Genomic DNA, 26,046 nt, shown 5'->3' with positions numbered 1-26,046 from the left:
TTACCTGATTTACTTTTTTTTTTAATTTTGTTAAAATTTTATTTATGTAAACAACTAATAATAGCTTCATTATTCTCAATGTGTCTGAGTTTATTAACCAAATTATTATTCAGGTAAATAAAGAAGGAGTAAATATGTTGATTAGGGTCAGGGTTTTGGAGATTCCTATGTGAATTGTATAGGTTATTGTGTTGTAAATAAACAAGGCTCATTATATCATTCTAAAAGGTTATTTTCTATTAGGTAATTGTTGTTTTTAGAAAATGGCACTTGTGACCTTGAGGTGAAGCAGAGATCTATTTTATCTTGTGACTGAGAACTCTACCAGTTGTGCTTTAACATCTAACACTTTAAGTTAGATTATGTTGTGACCAGTTTGGGCTCAATTTTATGTTCTTCAAATTATTGAATTCAAGTGATTATTTTCTCTGGAAATACAAAAGTGCTCTGATATAATTATTGGATAAAGACATTCACTGGAATTTATACTGAATTTAAACCTGGAATAATGATTCTGTGATTCAACAGGAGACTGTTGACACATCATTACTTTGCAGGCTATAACAGACACATCATCACCTTCAATTTTGGATCTCTTCAGGACATGGACTGAATTTTATTCAGGACATTTTATTACTGGGACTTGTGTCTTTAATTCTTGGATTATTTTTGGATTTAATTTGCAATACCATAAGTTCTTTCTTCTCATTTTTCACTCTGTATTCTATAGAAATAAATTATTTGTTAAATTCTACATGGTTTGTTGTCTTCACTCTTTTCTGTTACTTATTTTAGGAGCATAGATTTGTAACAACAAGGGATGCTGATTCACCATGAAATAAGGCTGTTTTAATTAAAACTAGAAAAAGAAGTTCTCAAAAAAACTGCACTTATGAATATTTAAATTTGTGACAGAAAGCATCATTAGAAAGAAGTCTTTTAAATTTATACAAATGATGCTGATACACCATCAGATATGGCCTGCATTACTTACAATAACAAACTTTTCAACAGTCTCAAAAAAAAACTGCTCTCCAGAATTTAACCAGAAAGTATTCTGACATGGAGGATTTTCAAATTTCTACCAATGATTCTTCTGATTGCCATTAGATATTACTGCTGTTACTAAAAATACAAAAACTTTTAAATCTTTTCTTAAAAATCTCTAAAGAAATTGGGACAGATTTGACAGAAAGCACCCTAACACAAATGGTGTTCAGATTTATACAAATGATGCCAATTTCATATGGAATATGGCAGTATTTAAAACAGTTTGTATAAATAATCTTGATCCATCATTAAATATGGCTGCTGCTTGCTATAAATAGAAAAACAATTTTAAATTCTTGGAAAAGAAGCCTCCATAGTATTGTCTTGACATTTCCATCATCTTGCTCAGATTCAGACAAAATCAAGATGGGGTAAATTAAGAGGAAAAATAACTCTAAACTGCACACAGTTTAGTAATCTGAGTTTGCTTGGCTGTATGATCTTACATGTATAAAATTGTCAGCTAAATCTAACTTGCTGTTGACACATTGGCCAAAATGTTTGTTGAAACAAATTTTCAAGACTTGTCAGCAGATTGATTTTAAAACTTTGAAGAAAAAAAACAAATTTCATTTCTTTGTTAGATATCAGTATGAAATAGTACAAAAGCAATGTCCATAAAACAAAATGCTCAGGCAAAGCGTAAATGGATAACATCACTGTTGTATCATTTTCAGCCAGTGGCTGTACACCATCATTTTTAAATGGTATTTTAATGATTGCAAAGTACTTGTAAGGTGCATTTTATATACATGGTGTAAAATGAAAATTTTCAACTTAAATTTGCCTTCACTTACATACACTAGTGAACCAGTTGTTGCGAGTGGCTAAATACACAAATCCTGCAAAGGGTGAAGCATCAGTTTATTTATTATACCTTATTTTTCGTCTCAAATTAACCAAGGAGTTGCGATTGATGTGTATGAATTTAACACACAGGAATGTGTATATTATAGGCAATATCAATATACATTGGGAGCCAAGAAGCTGATTCTTGAGTATGTGGGACATTAGAACCATGTTATTCAATGATTGAAACCATGTTATTCAATGATTGAAACCATGTTATTCAATGATTAAAGGGGTCACAGTGTTTGTTTTGTCCCACATCTACCCAAAACTTTAAACAGATATTTTCATTGATCGATCATGAAGTGAAAGTAAGCATGCTATGTTGGACCATGTTCACCATCACTGCAGAATCAGTCAGTTGAAGGCTTTCATAGCTGTTTATATATAGCAATGATTTTCATAGACACTGATGAACAAGTCAGTTGAAGGCATGAATAGATGTTATCAGTGATTGAAATCACAGGAGTCTGATATTTTATCAGTAGAATATGAAGAAATTTGTGCCAAAATGACCTAATCTGTACTATAAATATACAACATAGTGCAGATAAGGTTGTTTCATGTTCTCACAAATTTTCATTATATTTTTTTGATAAAATGTCAGACTTCTATTTTGGAGGACGCTTATTGTGCAGTAAATGTTTCCTGATTCATAGTATAAAAAAAGTAACTTCTTGTTTACAATGGCTACCAATGGTGGCACAAAACACAAGCAAAGTTTACAATCTCTAGAAATGAAATACCAGGCCATCAAGGAAGCTAAATGTGTAGCATCTCACAATGGTGTTTGTGAAATTTTCACTTGTTGACAGGTTTTCGTTTCCCTATGAATGGCCTCATCCTCTTGGTAGCCTCAGCTACATTTGTTTCAAGCAGACGAAACTTGAGGCCAATTTATGTACATATAGCATGTAAACAGCTATGTACTACTGGCAACAATGATAACATGCATCATAGGGAATTGTTTAGTGATACATGATTGTTGACAGTGTGATACAGACCAAAATGAGGACTACCATATATATATATATATATATATATATATATATATATATATATATATATATATACACACACACACACACACACACACACACAGTATATGTTTTTAATGATGTCTTTTGTTTAGAGATGTGACTGATGCATGAAAAGAATGTATGACATATACTTAAATATGTGGATATTTGTTATACACTTGTACAGTACTTTATGCATTATGGATGATATTACACAAAGGTAACACAACTGTAAGTTGGCAATATACAAAGTGTATTTATCAATTTTCTCTCAATGTAAATCCTACTCGGAGATAACATGTCATCTCTTACAAACTAATTATATTTTGTTATTTTTTTGTACACCCCCCAAACACTTATCTCAACATCCTCTTTTTGTACACCCCCCGAACATTTATCTCAACATCCTCTTTTTGTACACACACCCCCAACACTTATCTCAACATCCTCTTATGTTGACATTATTACCTCAGGCCCAGGGATGTCAAGATAAATAGGTAGTTCTGTACTGGATACTGTGTTTCAGGGACAGTCAAAAAAGAGACTCACAATATGAATGCTATATCTGATACATTGAAAATAAGATTTACAGTGAAACAGGCTTCCATGTTTGCATATCTTATTCAAATAAAAGCATTGGATTTTCTATTTTACCCTTTTTGTTTAACTGTGTATAATAGAAATTGATGGATTTAAAATAATTCTATCCATTACCATTATATTAAAGACAATAATATGAGAAATTGTCTCTTTTTCTTCATTTTTCTGAACTCTAGCAAGGAGCGTGTATACAGCAATTTAGAGAAATATCTAAATCAGGCTCAGAATATAATAAAATCCAGAGGAGGACAGCAGAATGAGTACTTTAACCAGCTCTGTCATCTGGTAGTCCAGTGTCTGGAGGTAAATATTAATTTTATGTATTGCTATGGACATTGAAATTTGTTATACATCATGATACTGTATCACAGTGATCACTAATTTTAGAACTAAGTTTGACTTTGACTTTATCAGTCCAATAAATTACTATTGTAACATTTTATGTCCAACCATTTTAATAAGGTAACAGTGTGTTACATTTCAAAACTTGCCCAATTTGATAAAACTTGAAGAAGAACAAATTGATACAATAGGAAGAAAAAATAAATGATTCCTGTGCTCCTGATAGAGGCTGGAGTGTATAGGAATCCCTGTTTCTATCCATTGTTTTACCCCTGACCCTGTAGTGGCTGGAGTGTATAGGAATCCCTGTGTTTATCCATTGTTTTACCCCTGACCCTATAGTGGCTGGAGTGTATAGGAATCCCTGTGTCTATCCATTGTTATACCCCTGACCCTATAGTGGCTGGAGTGTACAGGAATCCCTGTGTCTATCCATTGTTTTACCCCTGACCCTATAGTGGCTGGAGTGTATAGGAATCACTGTGTCTATCCATTGTTTTACCCCTGACCCAATAGTGGCTGGAGTGTATAGGAATCCCTGTGTCTATCCATTGTTATACCCCTGACCCTATAGTGGCTGGAGTGTGCAGGAATCCCTGTGTCTATCCATTGTTTTACCCCTGACCCAATAGTGGCTGGAGTGTATAGGAATCCCTGTGTCTATCCATTGTTTTACCCCTGACCCTATAGTGGCTGGAGTGTATAGGAATCCCTGTGTCTATCCATTGTTTTACCCCTGACCCTATAGTGGCTGGAGTGTATAGGAATCCTTGTGTCTATCCATTGTTTTACCCCTGACCCTATAGTGGCTGGAGTTTACAGAATTCCTTAATTCCATCCAAGGACACAATCTAGTCAATTCAACTAGTCCAGGAGTTTTTGATGGTTTGCAGTGAAACTTCATAAATATTATGGTTGCCAGCACTTGTTCACTTGCGACAGCATGTTATGACAGAATCTTCTGACAAAAATTTGTACCAGTTTTCAGCAGATCACTGCAAAACATAATGCCTGTTTACATTATCACTTAAAGATACACACATCAACAAATCACTATGCTTCTGCAAGTTTTAGCTTACCTGGCTGTAGCCCAAGTAAGCTTATATTATATCCCCATTTTCATTGTCCATCATGTATCTGTCAAACAATGGCCATGTTCTCTGGGTCATATTCAGTCAAACTTAGTTGAAAGAATGTCAGCCTGAAGACATTTCAAATTGATATTAATTATATTCATCCAGCAATAAATATGGTGACTGTTAGATAAGACTATCAAAACTTTTAAACGACTCCTTGGAAAACCTACTTGTAAAAACTTGACCATGTTTGATAATAAAAACACCCTTGAATAACTGGCTTTAAAGCTTTTACAATAATTCTAGCCACTATAAATTATATCAACCTAATTAATTAATGTACAGGAACCTTAATATAGCTTCTTCTCAAACGCTGCTCAACAGAATTTGATAAAATTTGACAGAAGCATCAAGGCTTATAAAATTTCTATAACTAATTGAGTTACCTTCTCTAAATAAAGTCTTTATTATTATTATTATTACCTTTAAATTCTTGAATTGGCATTAAGAGATTTGCTCAAGGATGAGACGTTTCACTATTACCTGCCATGATCCACCATACAACGTACTTATCTACCATACATAATGCTGATCCACCATACAAAGTACTTATCTACCATACATAATACTGATCCACCATACAAAGTACTTATCTACCATACATAATGCTGATTTACCATCAAAAGCAAAAATGGAAATTTTCCACAAATTCCATGCAACAGAACTTTTACTGAAATAGCCAAACAAACAACTTTTTCTCAAAAATATGCTTAACAAAATTTAAAGCATATTTGTATGAAGAGCTTTCATTTTGTACAAAATGAAACTACTCTGCCGTCCAATAAGGCCACTGTTACTGAAAATTGGAGAACCTCTAGTTGACTTTTCCAAAACTGTTAAACAGAGAATAATTTCAGCAAATTTAACACATTGCATCCTGGCATATAGGATTTCCTCTCCATGATTTCAGGAAAATAAGAGAAACTAATGAAATCATGGAGGGGGAGCCAGTGTTGAACCATAATTCTGGATTGGAACTTATTCTGTTGTACAGAAGGATTTTGTCATATGGGCAACATTTCATTGATCATGTGATGACAATCCAGATGTCATTACTGATGAAGGCCTTGTGATAACGTAGAAAGCATTGGAGTCACAAAGATATCTATTCTTTGTTTCATTGACTGCAGATGGCTGTAGCAGGTAATAATATGCATTCTAGAATCTTAATTTAAAGTGTTGTAATTATTACAAAATGCAATGAATCAGATGATACTTAGGCAATTGAATTTTGAAGACAAGTAAATCTCAAATAATAAACAATTATTTTAAAAGTCTTTTTTTATGCATAGGACCAGTTTCATATAGAAGCCACAAGTACAGATGAAATAGAATTTGCCAGACAGCGACTAAAAGAAGCTAGACAACTAATTCAGCAAGATCAATTAAACATGAAGCTCTTTGGAATTGCAATGACGAGGTTTGGTCTCTCAGTTGCAGCCAAATATGTCTACCAGGCTGTGGTTTCTAAGGAAACCAGACTGACATCAAGCATCCAGGCTCTTTGTGATTCAGCTGTGGCTATCTGTCAGGAGGCATGTCCATGGCCCAAGTAAGTGAAGAGGAAGTGAAAATTGATGAGCATCAAGTAGATAGAATTATACATCATATACCACATGCCGTACTTGGTGGTGATAAACTTCCAATTTGTAATCTTATTATACCACTCCCCTACTAATTCACACCCATAATGCATGAACCCACTTATAATGCAGAAGCAGACATGAATTCCATTTTGTCTACAAAATGCCAAAATATTTTAACTCTAGCTTTTAAATATGAAGAAAATCACAATAAAAATAGGTAAGCAAAACTCTGATATATTGCTTGTTTTATTATTGAAAATGGCAGTTAGTGTCTGGAAACTTTAATCAACATCATGAAATTTTGAACTTATAATAACAAAATGTCTTGTATTTTGTTAATTTTCTTTACAAAAAGAAAAATTTTCAGTACACTGTAAATAACTAAAATTTTAATCGGTGAAAATGACAATAAAGCTTGCACGTTGCAACAATTTAAGAAATAAATAGCAATACATTTTGTCAGGTGAAATTTGTATTTGTTTATTTTAATTTGGTTTCAGTGTAATCTTCATAAATGTGATATTACCTCCTGTATTCAAATATTAAAAATATCACACTACAGTCACAGCACATCTTCTGGCATTTATGCCTGAACCTACTTAACTGCCAACTGTGTTTTTGATAATCTGATTTGTAGACACATTTATAGTATTATTACACTCAATTAAAAGCAGACCTGCTTTTAATTATCACATTAATTATATACTTTGTAAAAATAAAGGGAATGGAACAAGAAAAAAGTTAAAGGTCATACAAATTATAGCTGCGTAAGAGCCAGTGGTCATGGTGATGTGTCAAGTTAACTCATTTCAGTTGACCACATGGACACTGTGCTAGATTTTGTTTAAGTAACATTTAAACTACCTAAAATTATCCCAGTCGTTTGAAATGTGATGAAAGGTAGCAAGACAACCAAGTGAAAGGAGTTCCTGGTTAATTTGGAGCTTTATCTGATATGGTTCATTATGGAGCTGCAATTTCCAAAAATTGTAGTAAACTTTAAATTCTTGAATTGACATTAAGAGATTTGCTCAAGGATGAGACTTTTCACTATTATCTGCAATGAAATCATGGCATTGATATTTCACTAATAAAACAACCTTTAAAAAATTGAGTTTCAACAATAGCATTTTTTCCATGAAGCAATGGTCTATACTTTTGGAACAAGGAATATTGTCTTGTTGTGCAAAAAGCAGTGATGACATAATACACAATATTGTTCAGGTACAGAAAGAGGTGGTCTAAGGTTGACAATGCCCGGGGTAGGAGTGGGAGACAAGCACCCCAATCCTCCAAAATGCCCCATACGGCTTGCGTCTCTTACTGCCTCTGTCAACTAAAATCCAGCTCCTGGCCTTCGCGAGTGGCTTAGATTTGAAGCCCGGCAGACCATGTTTTCTACCAACAGGAGAAGGGGTGAAGGCAGCCCACTGGTGCCTTAAAACCAGTTGCTTCGGGTAGATGGGACTTGTAAACCTTGGATGGTAGCTCATCTAGGAGAAGGAAAACTCCGATTCCAAACCTCTGCTGCCTTGTGGCTATACCCACTCATGGGAAAGGCTAAGGGAGTAAACCCTGACAGAAAATCCGGAGATGGAGTCCCTAAAGCAGTATGACATTGACTTCAACGTCATCCCGGCAACTCCTGCAATGCCGTTGGTGCCAAGCTGTATCGGCATTCATCGTTCCCTTGGGCACACCAGCTGCTTGGAGAGAGGAGATCTGCTGCATGGGCAACAGCTGATTCTCCATACCACCCTGCCCAGGCTTCATAGCTCCACTGGAGAGGACACTCCAGCATCGTCGTACGGCGTCGGCACAACATGAGAAGTAGCAGTTTACCGGTTCTAAGTCAAAGCTTGATTGGCGTAGAGCTTGGCGCCAGGGGTTACTTCTGACGGTGGGAGAGATCACCAGGTCTCACTGGACAGCTACCGCCCTCCTCAAGCTGGGCAGCCCCCAGTCAGTAAGGTGCTGCCCGCCATGGGTGCGTGGAGCTTAGAGAACCATCTCGACAAGTGGGCCACAAAACTCTGCACCAGGAATGACTAAAAGAAGAAATAAGAAGACTCCAACTCTTCGTTTTGCAGCCTGGAACATCAGGACCATGTGTCCTGGATTGACCGCTGACCTACAGCAGATCGACGATGCACGGAAGACTGCCGTCATTGACGGAGAACTCTCTCAACTGAACAATGACATTGCCTGCCTCCAGGAGACCCGACTGGCTGACAGCGGCACCATCAGGGAAGCCAATTACACATTCTTTTGGCAGGGGAAGCCCTTGGATGAACCTAGGCAGCATGGTGTAGGCTTTTCCGTCAAGAACATGCTAATCGCCTTCATTGAACCTCCATCAACAGGTACTGAGAGAATCCTTGTCCTCCGGCTGTCAACATCTTTAGGCCCGGTCAACATCTTCAGCATGTACGCCCCAACCCTCTGCTCCACCTACGAGGAGAAAGGCAAGTTTTATGAGGCTCTGGATCAGGCAATATCCAGTATCCCCAACAATGAAAGCCTTTACTTACTAGGAGACTTCAATGCTAGAGTGGGAGCTGACCATGAGGCCTGGTCCACCTGTCTCGGCTTTTACGGAAGGGGCAAGATCAACGAGAATGGTCAGCGACTGCTGGAGATGTGCTGCTCCCACAGCCTATGTGTGACCAACACTTTCTTCAAATGCAAGGAGATCCACCAGGTGTCGTGGAGACACCCACGTTCACACCACTGGCACCAGCTAGATCTCATCATCACCAGGCATGCAGAACTGGCCAGTGTCCTCCTTACCCGCAGCTACCACAGTGCCGATTGTGACACGGACTGCCAAGGCAGCAGCAGTGATGGCCAGACTTAACCAGAGGGTCTGGAACAACCCCAACCTCACAGAGAAGACCAAACTGCGTGTCTACTAAGCCTGCATGCTCAGCTTACTTCTCTACAGCAGCAAAACATAGACCACCTATGCAAGACACGAGAGGAAACTCAACAGCTTCCACCTGAGATGTCTGCGGCGCATTCTGCACATCCAGTGGCAGGACAAAGTACCCAACACAGAGGTTCTAGAACGCGCCAACATGAACAGCATGTTCTCCATACTCAGCGAGAGGTGCCTTCGCTGGCTTGGCCATGTCAAGAGAATGGACCCAGGTAACATTCCCAAGGACCTGTTATATGGGGAGTTAGCAGAAGGTGCACGACCAACTGGACGACCACATCTGCGCTACAAAGATGTTTGCAAGAAGGATATGAAGACAGCAAACATCAATGTCAGCGACTGAGAGAGCTGTGCAAAAAACCGTTCCAGCTGGCATCTAGCTGTCAGGCAGGGAGTTCAAAACACAGAGGAAGAGAGAAGAATAAAACAAGCTGAAAAGAGAGCTAAAAAGAAGGATAAGCAAAAGCGTACTTTGGAGCTACGCCATCATCTCCCATAGACGGACGGATGCCAAGAACAGAAAGAGGCACACATGTTTTTCACGATCTTTCTGAAATTGGTTATCTTGAAAATAAATGTAATTTTTACTGAGAAGCAAACAAGTTCATTAGAACAAGAACTTTTTCTACTATTATTTCTAGCTTGATAAAAAAATAAAAATTATGCCATTAAACGTCACCACTACTTCCCCCATTCCACAGTTATCTTAATGCCAAGCTGGGATGGGACCCCTTCATTTTTCAGAGGTCCCTTGGTAACTTGCACCCTCTCTTATAGCATGATCTATGTCTTTGGACCCCATTGTGTCCAAGTTATTGAGGGAGAGGTGTACATGTATTATGTTATCGATGTCAATTTTTATTTAGATGATTAGCATTTTTCCAGTTATTATATAATGATAAAGATATTCTTGTATGGAAAAAACATGGATTCAAAGAAACCAGTTCTATCAAAATAATTATCAAATTTTTCAGAAATTTTTAAGTTCATTAATTATTTTGGAACAGTTTCACAAAGATGATAGCATATTGTACACATTTTAATCATCTCAAAATTAAAGTGTAATAATGCAAGTTTTTTACTCTTTTGTGCTCCCACTATTTGTAGCAGTTTTTAGGTTTTGATTAATGTTTTTTTAATTTGCCAGTATTTCTAATGTCCTGAAAGATTCTCAACATACTTGGGATGAATCATTAGGATGCTAAGACAATTCATTCAGAAACATGCTCATTCACCCCATTAACCTCTGGGTCAAGGTCACAGTCACAGAAAATTTGTGTTAATGTTTAAATGTTTGTATAAGTCAGATGGTGTTGTTGGGTTGTCAGCCATTCATCAATCTGTCCACCTAACTGTTGTCACATTTTATTTCTGCATAAGATCAAGGTAACTAACTGAAAAAGAAGATTTGTTTCTGCACAATAACATAGTTATCTACAATATGCTTTACCAAACTTGGTAAATAGCCTACATTTAGGGTATGGAAGAATCCTATCAATTTTGAAATCCATAGACAAGGTCAATATGACTGAAAGAGGTCATTTGTTCAGCACAGCAACTGTTATTCTCCACTATCTACACTTATCAAAGTTTGTGAATGGCTTATGTTTGGTATGAGGAAGAAACTTATTAATTTCCAATTAATTTCCGAGTCAGACATTCAAATGTCAAGGTCACTGTGATTGAAAAATACAAATGATTAGAATAATAAATTGTATTTTAGACCATGAACCTCTACCATTGTTTGTGGATGACTTGCATTTAAGGTATGAAAAAGATTTTGAGATCAATAGGTCAAAAGTCAGTGGTATTGTGGCTAATATAATAATGGTGTTTATATAATAACTTTTGTTCAAGGATAAGTTCCTTGTCCAGACTTTGTGGATGGATTGCACTTTGGGTAATAAAGAAACTAGTCTAAAGGTCAGCGGTCACATCACAGTAAATCTACTAAGAAAGTAATAGTTCCTGCACATTAAGTTTAGTTAAAAGCTGTATACCTTGGCAAAAGGTCAAAGTCAATGAGAACTGTTGGTGAATAATCGATGTTGTCAGCTACATCTGACTAGTGTCTACACAGGGTCTATTAAGCATGCGACAGCCATATAATGTACCAGTAACAGTAGTTTTATTTAATTTGCTTCTATAACCCCATGATAGATTTTCTTCATACTTTGGATGAATCTTTATAAAGCTCTGACATTTAACTATGCAATACTCTCACTCAACCTTTGGACCTTGAGGTCAAGGTCACACATGTAATAGCACTCATTGGCTTGACAGGGAGGTCATGGTCTTTTTGTCATCTCATGAAAATTAAGATCATACCATTTCCCTTACTCTTCTATATAATGGTCCTGATAATTAGGCTTGTACTTTTATCTTTATTTATAATGTCCTATGATACAAAGCAGTTAGTATCAAATTTCCTTCAAAACATTCATTTTAAGGTAATACCATATTATTTATGACAGTGCTATTACACTAAAAATATTTGATATTTTTCTTTAATGGAGTATAAACTGGATGAGTTGAATGTCAAATATATTACTATAAATAATTTTATGTTCATTCATATCAAATTTAATAATTTTGCACAACTGAGACTTTTTAATTTGGTACTAAAATCTTACTTGGGAAGGGTCTTGTTCTTTTTAAGAAGGATCATTGTTCACTGGATGTTTAAATTTATTGTCTGTCTTAACTGACGAAAGTCCATAAAATTTGGTACCCCATAACAATAATGAATTCACAGTGATTTTTATTTTTCTTGTCTAGGACATTTTTCATAAAGTATTTCTGCCGCAGTTATGGAATTGACAGTTACCAAGCAATTTGCCAGAAAAGCGAGGTCAGCTTTTTGAGCGGACTTTGTATGGAGGATAGCTCAAAAGCAAAGGTAACTTATTGTTTGAAGTCATAATATATTCATGCCATATTTATTACTTAACAGCAATAGAAGATTTGAATTTAATCTTTTTTTTCTTCAACATTTTTCATCATATTGAATTAGTCAGAAATTATTTGTCAGCATTTGATTACAGGTCTCAGATACTCACCTTTACAAATCACTAACACATCTTACCTACTGTATTTACCATATAGTTTGGGACATTGTATTCATGGGATGCCATAAAATATTTTTTAAAGTAATTTTTTGTGCACTATATGTTCTGTGACATTGTTTAGTTGAGTTGTAAGTTGTGGGATGCCTTTTAAATCATTTGAAAATTACATGTTACAAAGTTCACTCAAAGTTAAATTTTATTAAACAAAAATATTAACCTGTGTACTTGAGATAAAACTGTTTAATCCACTGCAGCAGCATCTCATCAACCCAACCCTTCTCCTGCATATGTACATTCCATCCTTAAAGTGCAATCATTGGAGGCAACACAGATTTATTTCATTTCTTAAGTCTTGAGACATATGACCTCGGTGAAAAAATTTCAGCATAAGTTTTGGGACAGGGAAAAAATAATTTATTTATTGTGTCCAAAGATATACGATAAATAGGGTATGTTTGTGTGAGTTTAGGTCTCAGCACATCCAATGGAGGTATGTGAGAAAGCATGCCAGTAGCTTCCAGTGGGATGGGTTTTTCCCGATTCTTACTGCACCAAATATACTGACCATAATATTAGGTGCTGAAATTGTGTCAAACCACACAGACCAAAAACATTTGCTATCAGATGCATGCAAGTTCAGTAGGATGGGTGTCATTCTCATTGATGCATTACTCCATACTCAACCCACCATAACCTCTAGGAGGACAAGGTTGGATCAAAATTTAGAGCCCTACCATATTTAAGGTTTCATGTCAATCCCCAGCTTAGATGATTATGGAGTGTTAAATCAGATTATATCTGCACAGATGTGTGCACTTTTTTGGCCAGAATCACAATCTCCATATTTTCTTCAAAACAGCTGGGACAAATAAGTTACTTCATAATTTGCAAATTCTGTGGTATATTTCAGCTTGTGATAATGTGTACATATACAGGATACCACCATATATGTTTAAATTAGTATAGCCTAATTAACCAGTTAAGGTTGTGATTGTGTGTGTGTGTGTGTGTGTGTGTGTGTGCACAGATAGGAGTTATCATGATTATCACCATACATGTAAAATTAGTATAACCATTAACCAATTTAGCTTCAAGCATTCAGATTAAGTTTTATTCCAACTGCAACTCAAAAGTTTCACATCATTTTCCTTTGCACATTGGATATCTCATCTTGTACATGTAAATTTTTAAAAATATTCTTTACCTTGCACCTTCTGTCAAGCCTGATCATACATAAGTTACTATTCTTCCTTTAAAATTGTCATAACAAAATGTATTTACATAGAAAAGTAGAGTGTTTGCTTTACAACAGTACTGACAGTATAGAATTTGGAAATGGGGCAAAATTACAAATTTGTGTCTAACAGTAATAATTATGCCACTTAGAATGAATCAGAAAAAAGGAATACTATAATTAGATAAAAATTCCTGGGATTGACATGTACACTGTTAAGCACATCTATGGTTCTTCAACAGGTAAATGAAGTATCAGACCGTTACATAGTGTGTGGACCTGACTACACAAGAATCCGAGATGCTGTGACTAAAGTGGCACATGGAGAGAACATTGAAAAGCTGGATGAGGCAGTTAAGGTAATAAAAGTAGTAACAACATGAACAAATTACCTTTGAGTATAAGGAATCTATAACCAGTCGTTGTCTGCTTCACAGTTTTATGTGACTATACAGGAAAATCTAACCAGTCTCTGTGCATTTTCACAATTTTATTTGACTATGGTTCCACTCTACAGTTATTATGTACTTCTGAGGGAGAGACCAGTATAAGGTAAAGTTGTTTGCATTGGCTTCATATCCATTGGTGAGAATGTTGTCATACCTCTGTGCCAATTTCATGTGCTCTAACTGAAATTTCTTCACATGTGGTAATTATGGAAACTATGCAGACAGCGAATCAAAATGGCTGCTCCCATGTGTCTATGAAAAATGAGCCTGAACTAGTCAAAAGTACACTATCTTAAGCAGTGGTTATTTAAACAGAGAAAAACAATTTTTCCAGAGTAGACAATACCAGCTTCTGAAAGTGCAATGAATGGATGGCAAAATATATAAATTGTAACAATATTCAAGTCAAACAAGCAGTCTTTTGAGAGGTGCACATCTGAAGTAAGACCAAGGAGTAGACTGTATGACCCAAATTACACCCATCAATCATATACCACAATAAAGGGAATTTAAAGTTATTTTAAAAATGCCTAAGATATAAATAACCAGGATAACCAGTGAAGAAAACATGGGAAATTCTTTTTCATTAAAAATCAAACTGTATGCAACATACAGAACTTCAGAGTGGAACCTTAAAGCAGATATGAAGATGTGTGCAAAATCTGTTCTTTTTTTAAAATCATCATGTATGACCTCAGTAACATTGATGTTATGCATAAAAATAAGCTAATTAATCTTATTTTTGACTCTTTTAGAATGGCTGAGTCATTTCGAATCATTTATTAGGTTATGATCTATCAAAATTATGTCAAAGTTGCCTTGTAAGACAGTCTAGCTTCTTTAGCAACATATTTTGAACTTCTGCTCAGGAACATCTGGGCAAATATTTATCAACCTTGATTAGATTGCTTCTTAGGTCACACCCATGGTAGCTGATTTCATGATAGGATTTGAATACACACACTTTTGTTTGTGAATCCAGCATGTTAACCACTGTGGCTTCTGCCTCCATTGGTCACCCCTTGCTACATGCAACTGAGTGGAAATCTTATTTTTGACTTTTTTAGAATGGCTGAATCATTTCAAATCATTTATTTGGTTATGATCTATCAAAATTATGTCAAAGTTGCCTTGTAAGACAGTCTAGCTTCTTTAGCAACATATTTTGAACTTCTGCTCAGGAACATCTGGGCAAGTATTTATCAACCTTGATTAGATTGCTTCTTAGGACATACCGTATCAAAATCAAGTTTAGGATTAATTCCTATGCAGGGGCCCTGAGTGGCCGAGTGGTCTAAAGCACTTTCCGTTACGGATCACTGCCATCTCACCTCTGTCTTCATGGATTCGAGTCTAGGATTTGGCTAACGTGGGTATGTGAGAAAGCTCGCCAGTAGCTTCTCATGTGTCGGTGGTTCTTCCTGGGGTTTTCCAGGGTTCTTCCTCCACCATTAATACTGGTCGCCATGCATGGCCTATCGTGTGCTGAAAAATGGCGTTAAACCCCACAACAACAACAACAACTTCCTATGCACAGTGTGACTTTCATAGTAGCCACATGGTAAGCTTATTTTTGACTTCTTACCAAAATGGCTATGCCAGTTTTTATCATACTTCATAGGAATGTTTCATAGGGAAAGCCTCATAAAACTTTTGTCCTGGGTGGCTCCTAGAAATTGCAATGGCTTCCAAAGCCACTATAAGGAAAACCTATTTTGAAGTCCTCCAGAAGAGCTAAGTCAATTTTGATCGGACTTGGTAGGAATGTTTGTTAGGATATGCTTTATTAAAACTGTGTCTTAGGTGGCTCTCCTAGCAAGCGCAGAGCCAATTTGATCAAACTTGGTAGAAATCTTTGTTAGGGAATCCACCATATAATTATGTCAGGGGAGGCTGTGCTACCAACAGTTTGGCTTCCATAGCAAACATATAGAAAACCTATTTTTAACATCTTTTTCAGAATGATAGAAACAATTTTGATCAAACTTGGATAGAAATGTCTGTTAGGACTTTCTCTATCAGAAGTTGTTTCGTGTAGTGTTTTCTGGCACAGTAACACAGATTGGTCATTCAGTACCAAAGCAATTAGAGTACAGTGCCTTGTCCAAGGTCACACCCATGGTAGCTGATTTCATGATAGGATTTGAATAAACACCCTTTTGTTTGTGAATCCAGCATGTTAACCACTGTGGCTTCTGCCTCCGTTGGTCACCCCTTGCTACATGCAATAGAGCACACTGGGTCTATTTTACATCTGTAACCATGAAGGAGTTTCAGATTGGTTTTGTAGATGTTCTTCTGGCATGTTGTGGATTCCTTAGCAACCAGGTGGAAAATCTATTTTGACTTTTGTTTTCTAGAATGGTTGAACCATTTTTGATCAGTCTTTTCTTAGGACATGCTCTCTCAAAATTGTGTCCAACATGGCTCCACTAGCAGTAGTGTAGCTTTCATAGAAGACATATGCAAATCTTATTTTCAACTTCTTCAAACCAACCTGTATGGAGTCATAACCATTAAGACCCATCGCATTCATTCATATGATTCCAGTATACCAGAAGTGCTTCCTGACATACATATACCCTGACCTTGAGGGTTTATGGTGGAAAATAACTGATTGGATACTGCAAAAGCCATTTAGAAGTTTTGTATTCACAGTGTTCAATGAGGGAAATCAGGATAGAATTAAGAGCACAAAAAGAACTTAGTGGAACATTATTGGAGCACATTTGTAAAACAATGTAAAAAACAAATCCTTTCACATAGCAGCTAGTATGGAGAGATGACAGATGGCAGGGTGTTTTTGTGACACATAAGCACTTGACCCACATAAGCAAAATATACCCATATCATCCCACCAGAAGTAAATGCTTGCTCAAGGGTTGCATTAAAGGAAAATAAATGATTAGTTAAGCAAACTTTAATCAGTACAAACTAATTGTTAAAAAATTCATTAAATTTTTGAAACGTTATTAAATAGAGAAATTTTCATCCATTCCTGAGATATTTCCACTGGGGTCACAACTGGTATATGGCAAGAATTGTCCACTAGCTTGTATTACTTATTATTCAAAAGCAGTTGAGGAATTAGTCAAGTTTCAGAAACATTTTCTTTCAGGATGAACAGAACACTTCTCAGATTAATTTAAGATAAAAAAACACAGATGTAACTCATTGAGCATGTCAAATGTTTGATTTAGGCATCACTATTGAAAAAGAAGATAATGAATAATTTAAATTTTAATCATGCTGTGCAACCTCATTCCAGCTCGTGATGTCACAATTGCATTTTGTTCTAGGCCCAGTTGAACATTCTACAGAATACTTATATTTTTGTTCCTTAATAAGTTGTGTTTGTCCTCAAGAGTTAAGATGTTGTCCTCTAAATGTAATTCTTTAAGGGAAAATAAATGTAAATCCCTACAAATTTTAAAGTTTTATATATTTATACAATATATTCTAATGGCACATACAGTTTTAAATGCTATAGATGACTGGAAAAAACATTATAGTTTCTTGAAGTCTGAGGAATACTTTTTTCAGGAATTGATGGTCTTTGACAAAGGGACTGAACTACTTGTGTGCCTAGCTCTTCATAGAGAGATAACTCTAGCTTCTCTACTTGGAAAGAAATTTTCACCAAAGGTATGTTCTTCCCTATTTATAAATGCAATGCATCACCTGAATGGTTATTGTAAAAGTTCATAAGCTAGAAACTTGTAGCTTAAGTTAGGAATCCTCACATCTGTCCATCCATCCTCCCTATTGTCTCAATCAATCCATCCTCCCTATTGTCTCAATCAATCCATCCACCCTATTGTCCAGCACACATAATCTGTATCACAAATAATGTCACTGGGTTTTATGGACAGTTTATATTATACAATTCTCACCATTGTATGACCTGTTTTTCATAAGTAATTCAGTTAACTGTATATACTAATGTTCATTTGTAAACATGGGCCATAATATCATTATCAACCTTTAGAAATATCCTCAGGAATAGAGACCTGAGTAGTCCAATAAATCAGCCCAAAAAGTGTACTGATACCAACTGATGCTTTGGGAGATGATCTTGCCTGTTCTTTAAAATGTGCAATTCCATGTGGAAATTCTTGTCGGCACACATCAGTGTACATTTAGACACTTACCGGTATTTCTTGCTGCTATTAAAGTACAGTCCTTTTGGCAATATGTACAGAATATTTCCAGATCAAATCCTATGTTTGTCAAGCAGTAGATGCATGTGGAATAATAATCGTATCTACTGTGGCCATTTCAACTTCCATGTTTATGTTGGATGACAACTTGGAATAGGTCATATCTTGGAATGCTGAGCTGTCTGCACTCTCTTGCAAGAAATTGCAAGACCATGTGAAACGATATGAATCCTGGATCCCCTGGGTTAGTTTTTAACTACATTGTTGATGGGAGCTGTTAAGAAAGAGAATCGGTATATATTCAGTGACAAATACATCTGCTACTTGGAAATATTATGTGAACAGTGTATTTTATATACTTGATGAAATATGAAGCAGTTTTAATTTTATATGCTAATTGTGGGCAAAGTTACAGAAATTAAAGCACATGGTAATACGATTGTTTTCTCTCTTTTTATTAGTGTTACATGAATTAAAAAAACATAAATTGTAAAATTGGATTCCGTAAAATTATTAATAAGATGTATACTCCATATCTTATACATGACTATCATCATGAGATTGATCTAATTATTACTAAAAACTTATGCAATATATTAAATGAATAATTTAATGTAATGACAATTGGCACCAGTTAATTGGTATGATGAATTGTATAGATAATGTCTTCTGTTCCTAGCCAATAAAAACATTATAAGATTGCAGATAATTGCATCTCAAAACCTGTCAATACCATGTTAAATAAAACAATAATGATCAAAACTTTTGAAACTTTTCTTTTAGTTAAAGTTTGAAATTAATTTTTGTTTCAAATTCATTTTGATTTTGCCAAATATGCACAACAAATGTTTTGCATATCATTCAGTTTACTATTAGAACATGTAAGTAATTAGGGGGATGATAATTGGATATAGGGTACTGTATGGTGTTCTAGGGAATTAACATTAAATATGACTCTATGGGGATCATTGGGAATGTTTCTTTAAGTATGATCCTATGGTAACATATGGGAATTTAACACTGAAATAACCTTATGCCCTGTGAGTTCTTTGGGGGATGTAAGTTTTAAAGTGTTTTGTGCATAAAAATAATGTGAACTTTTTTAAATTTAATATGGTGGAACTCCATGAGTGAACATCTACCTTGACTGACCAAGACTTATAAAAACTCACCAGACTTTCACCTACAAGCAACAAAAGTACAAACAGATGCATAGGGGTGGGGTAAGGTAGGAGGTACAGTCTTGAAGAGTATTACATACTGACCATGAACACCCTACTTCACTATGCAACAACATTTACAAACCAACCAGAGGAGGAAATGTATGGATATGTAATACTCACTCACACATTTGTGCATTATCCAGTATATCATGTCACAACATTACCATCACACATATGTAGTATATGACCTGTAATTGCTGAACAACTATGACATACAAAGAAGCAGGCTTATTCATGTTTCCCAGCATTCTCCTCCGTCCACAGATGAAACAGGATAAATTTATAACAGTCATAAGTCCAAGGTTACTGCCAAATCTTTTTTCCAAACCCAACATCTGACCATGTACTAACTGAACTAACACATATCCATAAACTGCCATATTTTCCATTTCAAAAAATTAGTACCATCCAGAGCTTTACAAATCCACTTGCTCCCCACTTGGGATGATATAAAGTTTTGCATTGGGCTAATTCAAGTTTGCCAGTTGCTTGCCCACAGGCAAGCTAGGAGATTTTGGAAAGGCAGAAAAATGCATAAATGACAGTGGTCATGTTCAGTTCATAATGCTTTATGTTCTGCAAGTTTTATAGTTTGCAGTCTCATCACAGTACGTATATCAGCATCTTTAATTAGCATTTATATGCACTCAATTCCTCAGTTATACAATTACCCACAGTTCCTTTCAACTTTCAGTCCTTTATTTCATACCATGCACTGTCTGTATTTTACATTTTTAAGTCAATGTGAGGGCCAGTCTCACATTATTTCCTGCAAAAAGATAATATTAATTGTTTTAAACATATTTTATTGTCGTTTTTTTAAGTATTGGAATGGACATTAGTTCCCTGACTTTTCTAGGCCCTTTCCCAAAACATGGAAAGTTTACAATAATTCAGTTACATCCAAGAAAAAAGGTAAAAAATGTATATTAAAGAACATGAAACCTTTCAAAGGAAAAACAGAATACACATACAGGTAGGGATATATATATATATATATATATATATATATATATATATATATATATATATATATATATATATATATATATACACACACATATATATATAGTTAATTAAATCAACAATTTAAGAGAGTGAAGGCATTGGACTGGTTACAGTCACTTTTGCCCATTTTGTTTATTTACAAATTTGGTACTAAGGAAATAATTGTAATTATTAGGAATGTCCAGTTTCTGAACATTTAGGAGTACAACAGAATTTGTTTCTTTTTTTTTTTGTTTAACTTTACCTTTCAATACTAAATCCAGAGTACACAACATGTATGTTAAATGATGACGTGAAAAAATTTTGGGTATTAAATAAGGGGCAATCAAGAAAACAGAACTCAGCATCTCCATTGTCAGAACCACATGCACACATGGGAAAGTAACTATATTCACTGGATATTGACTGGATTGGAGGGAACTATGTGTCTATAATATGGTTTAATTAGAGAAATGTTTTTCAAAGACAGAAACATTAGGAGATTTTGGATATCTTCAAGGAGAGAGTCCCAAAGGCAAGTTATGCATGGGAGAAAGGACATAAACAAAACAACTGTAGTATAGATGGGTGTGATGCTTTGGGAGTTACATAGATGATAATGAGATGCATCATATCCCCTTTGTCACTTTAAGTAGAGACTTGAGTATCAAATACAATATACATCATCACTTCTTTATCCTTCCCTGTGCAACAGTTTACCAACCAGTTGCTGCATAAAGAGACCCTCAAGAGCAAGAAATGAGTGCAGCTTCCAGTTGAATTTTTTTCTAATCTGAAATAATCTGCAACAGAGTAATTTTATTCCTGACTTGAATAAGATCTTCTAAAATTGGGCATATCAAATGTATATAGTTTGACCAAAGCTGTCCTGCAAAATTTAGCATCAGAGTATAATGTTGGTTCACTCACTTTCCGGAGTGTCTATGATTTTTAACAAGAAGCAAAGTTGGTATGCCTGATTACAATTTAAAAAATGTCTTTTTTCAAAGTACTAAAAGTAACAAGCATAATCCTAGCGTTAAGTTTTTCATTATCATTGTTTATAATCCTTTGTATTTGTAAAGAGACTGTATAAGCAAGTTGATGTTTTCTGCTATATTTCCAACATAAAAAATTAATAGTAAAGGCTCTAGCATGGAACCTCTAGAACATGTGTGACATTTTGATCCTACTAAGTTTGAAAGAAATCTTGCTAATAATGGTTTGATAAAAAGCTTTCAAGCCATGATAGAAGTTTACCAGCAATAACATATTTTTGACACTTATAAAATAGTCATTTAATCCATACAATATCAAGGTCATTACTGACATCAGGGAACATCAAACATGCAATTTCATTTAAATCCAGACAAGAATTTATTTTGTGATAAAGTTCAGTTGAAGAGTTGCTGAACATCCTGGAAGAAATCCAGATTTATGTTACTAAACCAAATCATTTTCACACAAAATATTGTATGCATGTGTTATGACTATATTCTTGAAATATGCAACAGAAAGAAGTGAAATAAAGAAGTTTTGTAAAACTCAGCAATTTATTTCCTAGAATACAAAGTAAAAATTTAAAAGGAACTTTACAGTATTGGGAATTAAATCCCATTTTCTCCTAAACATTATATCACAAGTCAAAAAGTATAGAGTCTTCCAAATGAATTCCAAGAATCTTGAATATGATGTGTACCAATAGTCTTGGTGTACCACAGTGATATAATCCAGAATATCTTTGAGTCCTCAATAATCCCAAAAGCTGTGTTAAAGTCCAAAGGTTAATGAGCACTTTGTAATTCCAATGAATAATTTAAATAAATGATTATAACTGAAGACAAGTACAAGTCATACCACAGACTGATTAAGATAGGAATTAATAATTTTGTTTATCAGAACCTTCTATAAAAACCTACGACACAATGAAATGACCATTATGTGGTTCAAATATTTTGTTCTAAATATTGTAAATAAGTTGTTGAACTCAAATATCAACTTATTTATACCTGATAAACATCAACAAAAGATAGCTATCTAAAGAAATTAGCAAATGACCATTACTCTTAAGTACATCCAACAATCATGGATAAAATTTAAGCACTCAATATAGATATACATAAAACATGTCTGAATATAATTTTTTCAAAGACCTTGAGCACAAAGCTGATTAGAGAAATTGTTCTGCAATTAAGCAATATAATTTTGTCTCCTTTGACATGCGGTAGCTTTCACACTGCAGGGAAAATAATGGCTTCAACTAATTTATTAAATAATATTTGCAAGAGCACATATTTTTTCAGCTATATTTTTTATCAATTTATGACTGATATTTTATGATCAAATTTGATTTAAAAACACACAAATAAATTTCACCATGTAGTTTCTCAAGAAAGACTGCAATAATTTGGAATTCCAAGTTGTAGAGCACAATTTCTGAAGAAAAAATTCATTCAGAGTTCTTGTCCAAAATAAACACAAAATTTGAAATGGCCACAGTAGGTAGGGCCATGTTATTCCACAAAGATTTATAATTTGTCAGACATAGAATTTGATCTGGAAATATTTTGTACATAATGCCAAAAGGACCCTTCTACTAGCCATACCTCAAGAGCCACAAGAAATACCACTAAGTATCTAAAATGTACACTGATGTGTGCATGCAAGAGTGTTTACACTGAATAGCACATTTTCAAATTCAAAATATTTCAATTTGAATGGACAATAGGGTTGAGAAAGTAAATCAGTGACAAGGAGGAATTAGTATTAGCACTGATTGTTGATGTTTTGCAGATGTTGATGAGCTATGAAGGCTGATGTGTTTGCTTTCATTAATAGTATGTTTGCATGCCTTCTTGTTAACTTAAGGGCAGACTCAACATAAAAGAGGTTTCTTGTTCTTTTTTAAATTGTTTTCATTTTAGGGCAATGAGTCAGAATTTATATTTTCTGACTTCTGGACAAATTTCACATCAATTATGATAACTATTTAACTTCCAGGCTATTGACTCTCTGCAAGAGTACTGTGCAAATGCAGGGCACCTAAAGAACAAGGTAAGAGCTTTTATTTAGCCATCTTAACATTAACCTTTTCTGCAAAATAGTTTTCAATGTTGTTTTGCATTTGAGATTGCTTGCAGAATTTATTGGCTAAATTAGTCTTGAGCACAAATCACCAATAGAAATCTTAGGTCATAAGAATCTACTATGATAACTCGAAGTTTTTGCATCAAGTTCTGTATCTCTGACACTGTTGAATGTAGAGTTGTGAAATAAGATATATTTATTCATTTGAATATATTGACATGCCTTTAAGGTATGTCACAGCTACCAACTTCTTTGTTAAGTAATTATATTAATTTTTTTTACATGTAACCACTGTGCATTTCACTGAATTGTTGTGCCTCAGTTTACATGCAAACCAAGTTCTGTGCATTTCACTGAATTGTTGTGCCTCAGTTTACATGCAAACCAAGTTCTGTGCATTTCACTGAATTGTTGTGCCTCAGTTTACATGCAAACCAAGTTCTGTGCATTTCACTGAATTGTTGTGCCTCAGTTTACATGCTAACCAAGTTCTGTGCATTTCACTGAATTGTTGTGCCTCAGTTTACATGCAAACCAAGTTCTGTGCATTTCACTGAATTGTTGTGCCTCAGTTTACATGCCAACCAAGTTCTGTGCATTTCACTGAATTGTTGTGCCTCAGTTTACATGCCAACCAAGTTCTGTGCATTTCACTGAATTGTTGTGCCTCAGTTTACATGCCAACCAAGTTCTGTGCATTTCACTGAATTGTTGTGCCTCAGTTTACATGCCAACCAAGTTCTGTGCATTTCACTGAATTGTTGTGCCTCAGTTTACATGCAAACCAAGTTCTGTGCATTTCACTGAATTGTTGTGCCTCAGTTTACATGCAAACCAAGTTCTGTGCATTTCACTGAATTGTTGTGCCTCAGTTTACATGCCAACCAAGTTCTGTGCATTTCACTGAATTGTTGTGCCTCAGTTTACATGCCAACAAGGTTCTGTGCATTTCACTGAATTGTTGTGCCTCAGTTTACATGCCAACCAAGTTCTGTGCATTTCACTGAATTGTTGTGCCTCAGTTTACATGCAAACCAAGTTCTGTGCATTTCACTGAATTGTTGTGCCTCAGTTTACATGCCAACCAAGTTCTGTGCATTTCACTGAATTGTTGTGCCTCAGTTTACATGCAAACCAAGTTCTTTTGACTTCCAATAAGTCTTCTTGAAGGTGAATTTTAAGGTTTTCACTACCAGTTTTTTTTAGTTTCTCAGAAAAAAACTATACCAGTTTTCAGAGTTCCTGAGAAAAACTACTAAACATATGCTTCACTACCCATTCTTGCAGATGATGACAGAGGGAATTAAACTCAAGTTCTCATATGTATGTGTTTTTATGTATAACATATTTTAATATACTTCTGGAACGAGAAATGCTTTTGTAAGAAAAAGAGCAGTGAATTTTTTTTTATGTTCCATACCATATTCCATCCTTTTCAACGTCATATAATTTTTTTCTCTCACAGTATTTCATTCTGTATAAACTCAGTTACTTTTAATCCCAAGAATGACCATTTAGAATGCCTATGTTGTTTTCTCTTAAAGTTGACTCCCATCACACCACAGAAAAGTGCATGTACACTTTCTGTAGTTTCGTAGCATTTGCTCAGATCTTCGCTCTTGCTACATAGTCAGAGATGCTGCAAATCGTGCAAAATTTTACAAATTCTTGCATTTGGAGGGCATTAAAATGCTCAAGAATGCAGGTTAGTTTAAAGTCACATATATGAAAATATACAGTATACAATTTTTATTTAACCCTTAAAGTGCTTGTTGTGACATAATTCATGCCAATAGAGGTAGTGTAGTCCTAGTCGTGACATGTCTTTTCTTCAGGTAGGCAACTGTTTACACATCTGGGTTCTTCAGCTTGACATCCTTAATTGTTATTAATTGTGATTGGCACATTGGGCCCTGGAACAAGCATTCTGTCATAGTTTCAACCTTGCATCAAGAAAGTTTTACAAATGTGGGTTTTAGGTTGGTCCATCTTCAGATGATGATTTTGGTTGGCAGATACTGGCTGATAATATTGATGATGAGAATGGTTTTAAAATTATGAAGTATATCAGATTATTGGAGCTGGGAAATGTTAATGGAGATACCAGTGAGTGATTTCAAGCCCCAAAAAATGACAATAATTAAAGTCCGATACATATCAGTATGGGCAAAAATAGAAAGCATGCTGGTCAGCCCCACTTTCAGCAATATTTCAAAATTAAATGTAGGCAGTATACCAAAATCTAATTAAAAAATAAACATATTAGAGGTGGAGAGCAATGTTTATTTCTTTTCTCAAACAGTTAGCACTGGGGGATC

At 35.1% G+C, this 26,046-nt stretch overlaps 1 protein-coding gene across 1 annotated transcript in view; it reads left to right on the top strand.

The window, feature by feature from the left end:
• LOC149785920 (E3 ubiquitin-protein ligase rnf213-alpha-like) overlaps positions 1-26,046 on the top strand; it is a 427,433-nt gene that overhangs the window by 302,540 nt on the left and 98,847 nt on the right. The window contains exons 66-71 of the mRNA XM_089978087.1: positions 3,695-3,821; positions 6,289-6,548; positions 12,299-12,419; positions 14,065-14,181; positions 17,815-17,916; positions 23,642-23,695. Coding sequence (XP_089834213.1) covers positions 3,695-3,821; positions 6,289-6,548; positions 12,299-12,419; positions 14,065-14,181; positions 17,815-17,916; positions 23,642-23,695 — 781 coding nt within the window. The remainder of the gene's footprint in view (positions 1-3,694; positions 3,822-6,288; positions 6,549-12,298; positions 12,420-14,064; positions 14,182-17,814; positions 17,917-23,641; positions 23,696-26,046) is intronic.

Source organism: Sinohyriopsis cumingii, chromosome 12 (genome assembly GCF_028554795.1).
Source record: "Sinohyriopsis cumingii isolate HCF-2022 chromosome 12, ASM2855479v2, whole genome shotgun sequence".
Taxonomy (NCBI): Eukaryota; Metazoa; Mollusca; class Bivalvia; order Unionida; family Unionidae; genus Sinohyriopsis; species Sinohyriopsis cumingii.
The sequence above is the reverse complement of the archived record's forward strand: the minus strand, read 5'-3'. Positions and strand labels throughout refer to the sequence as shown.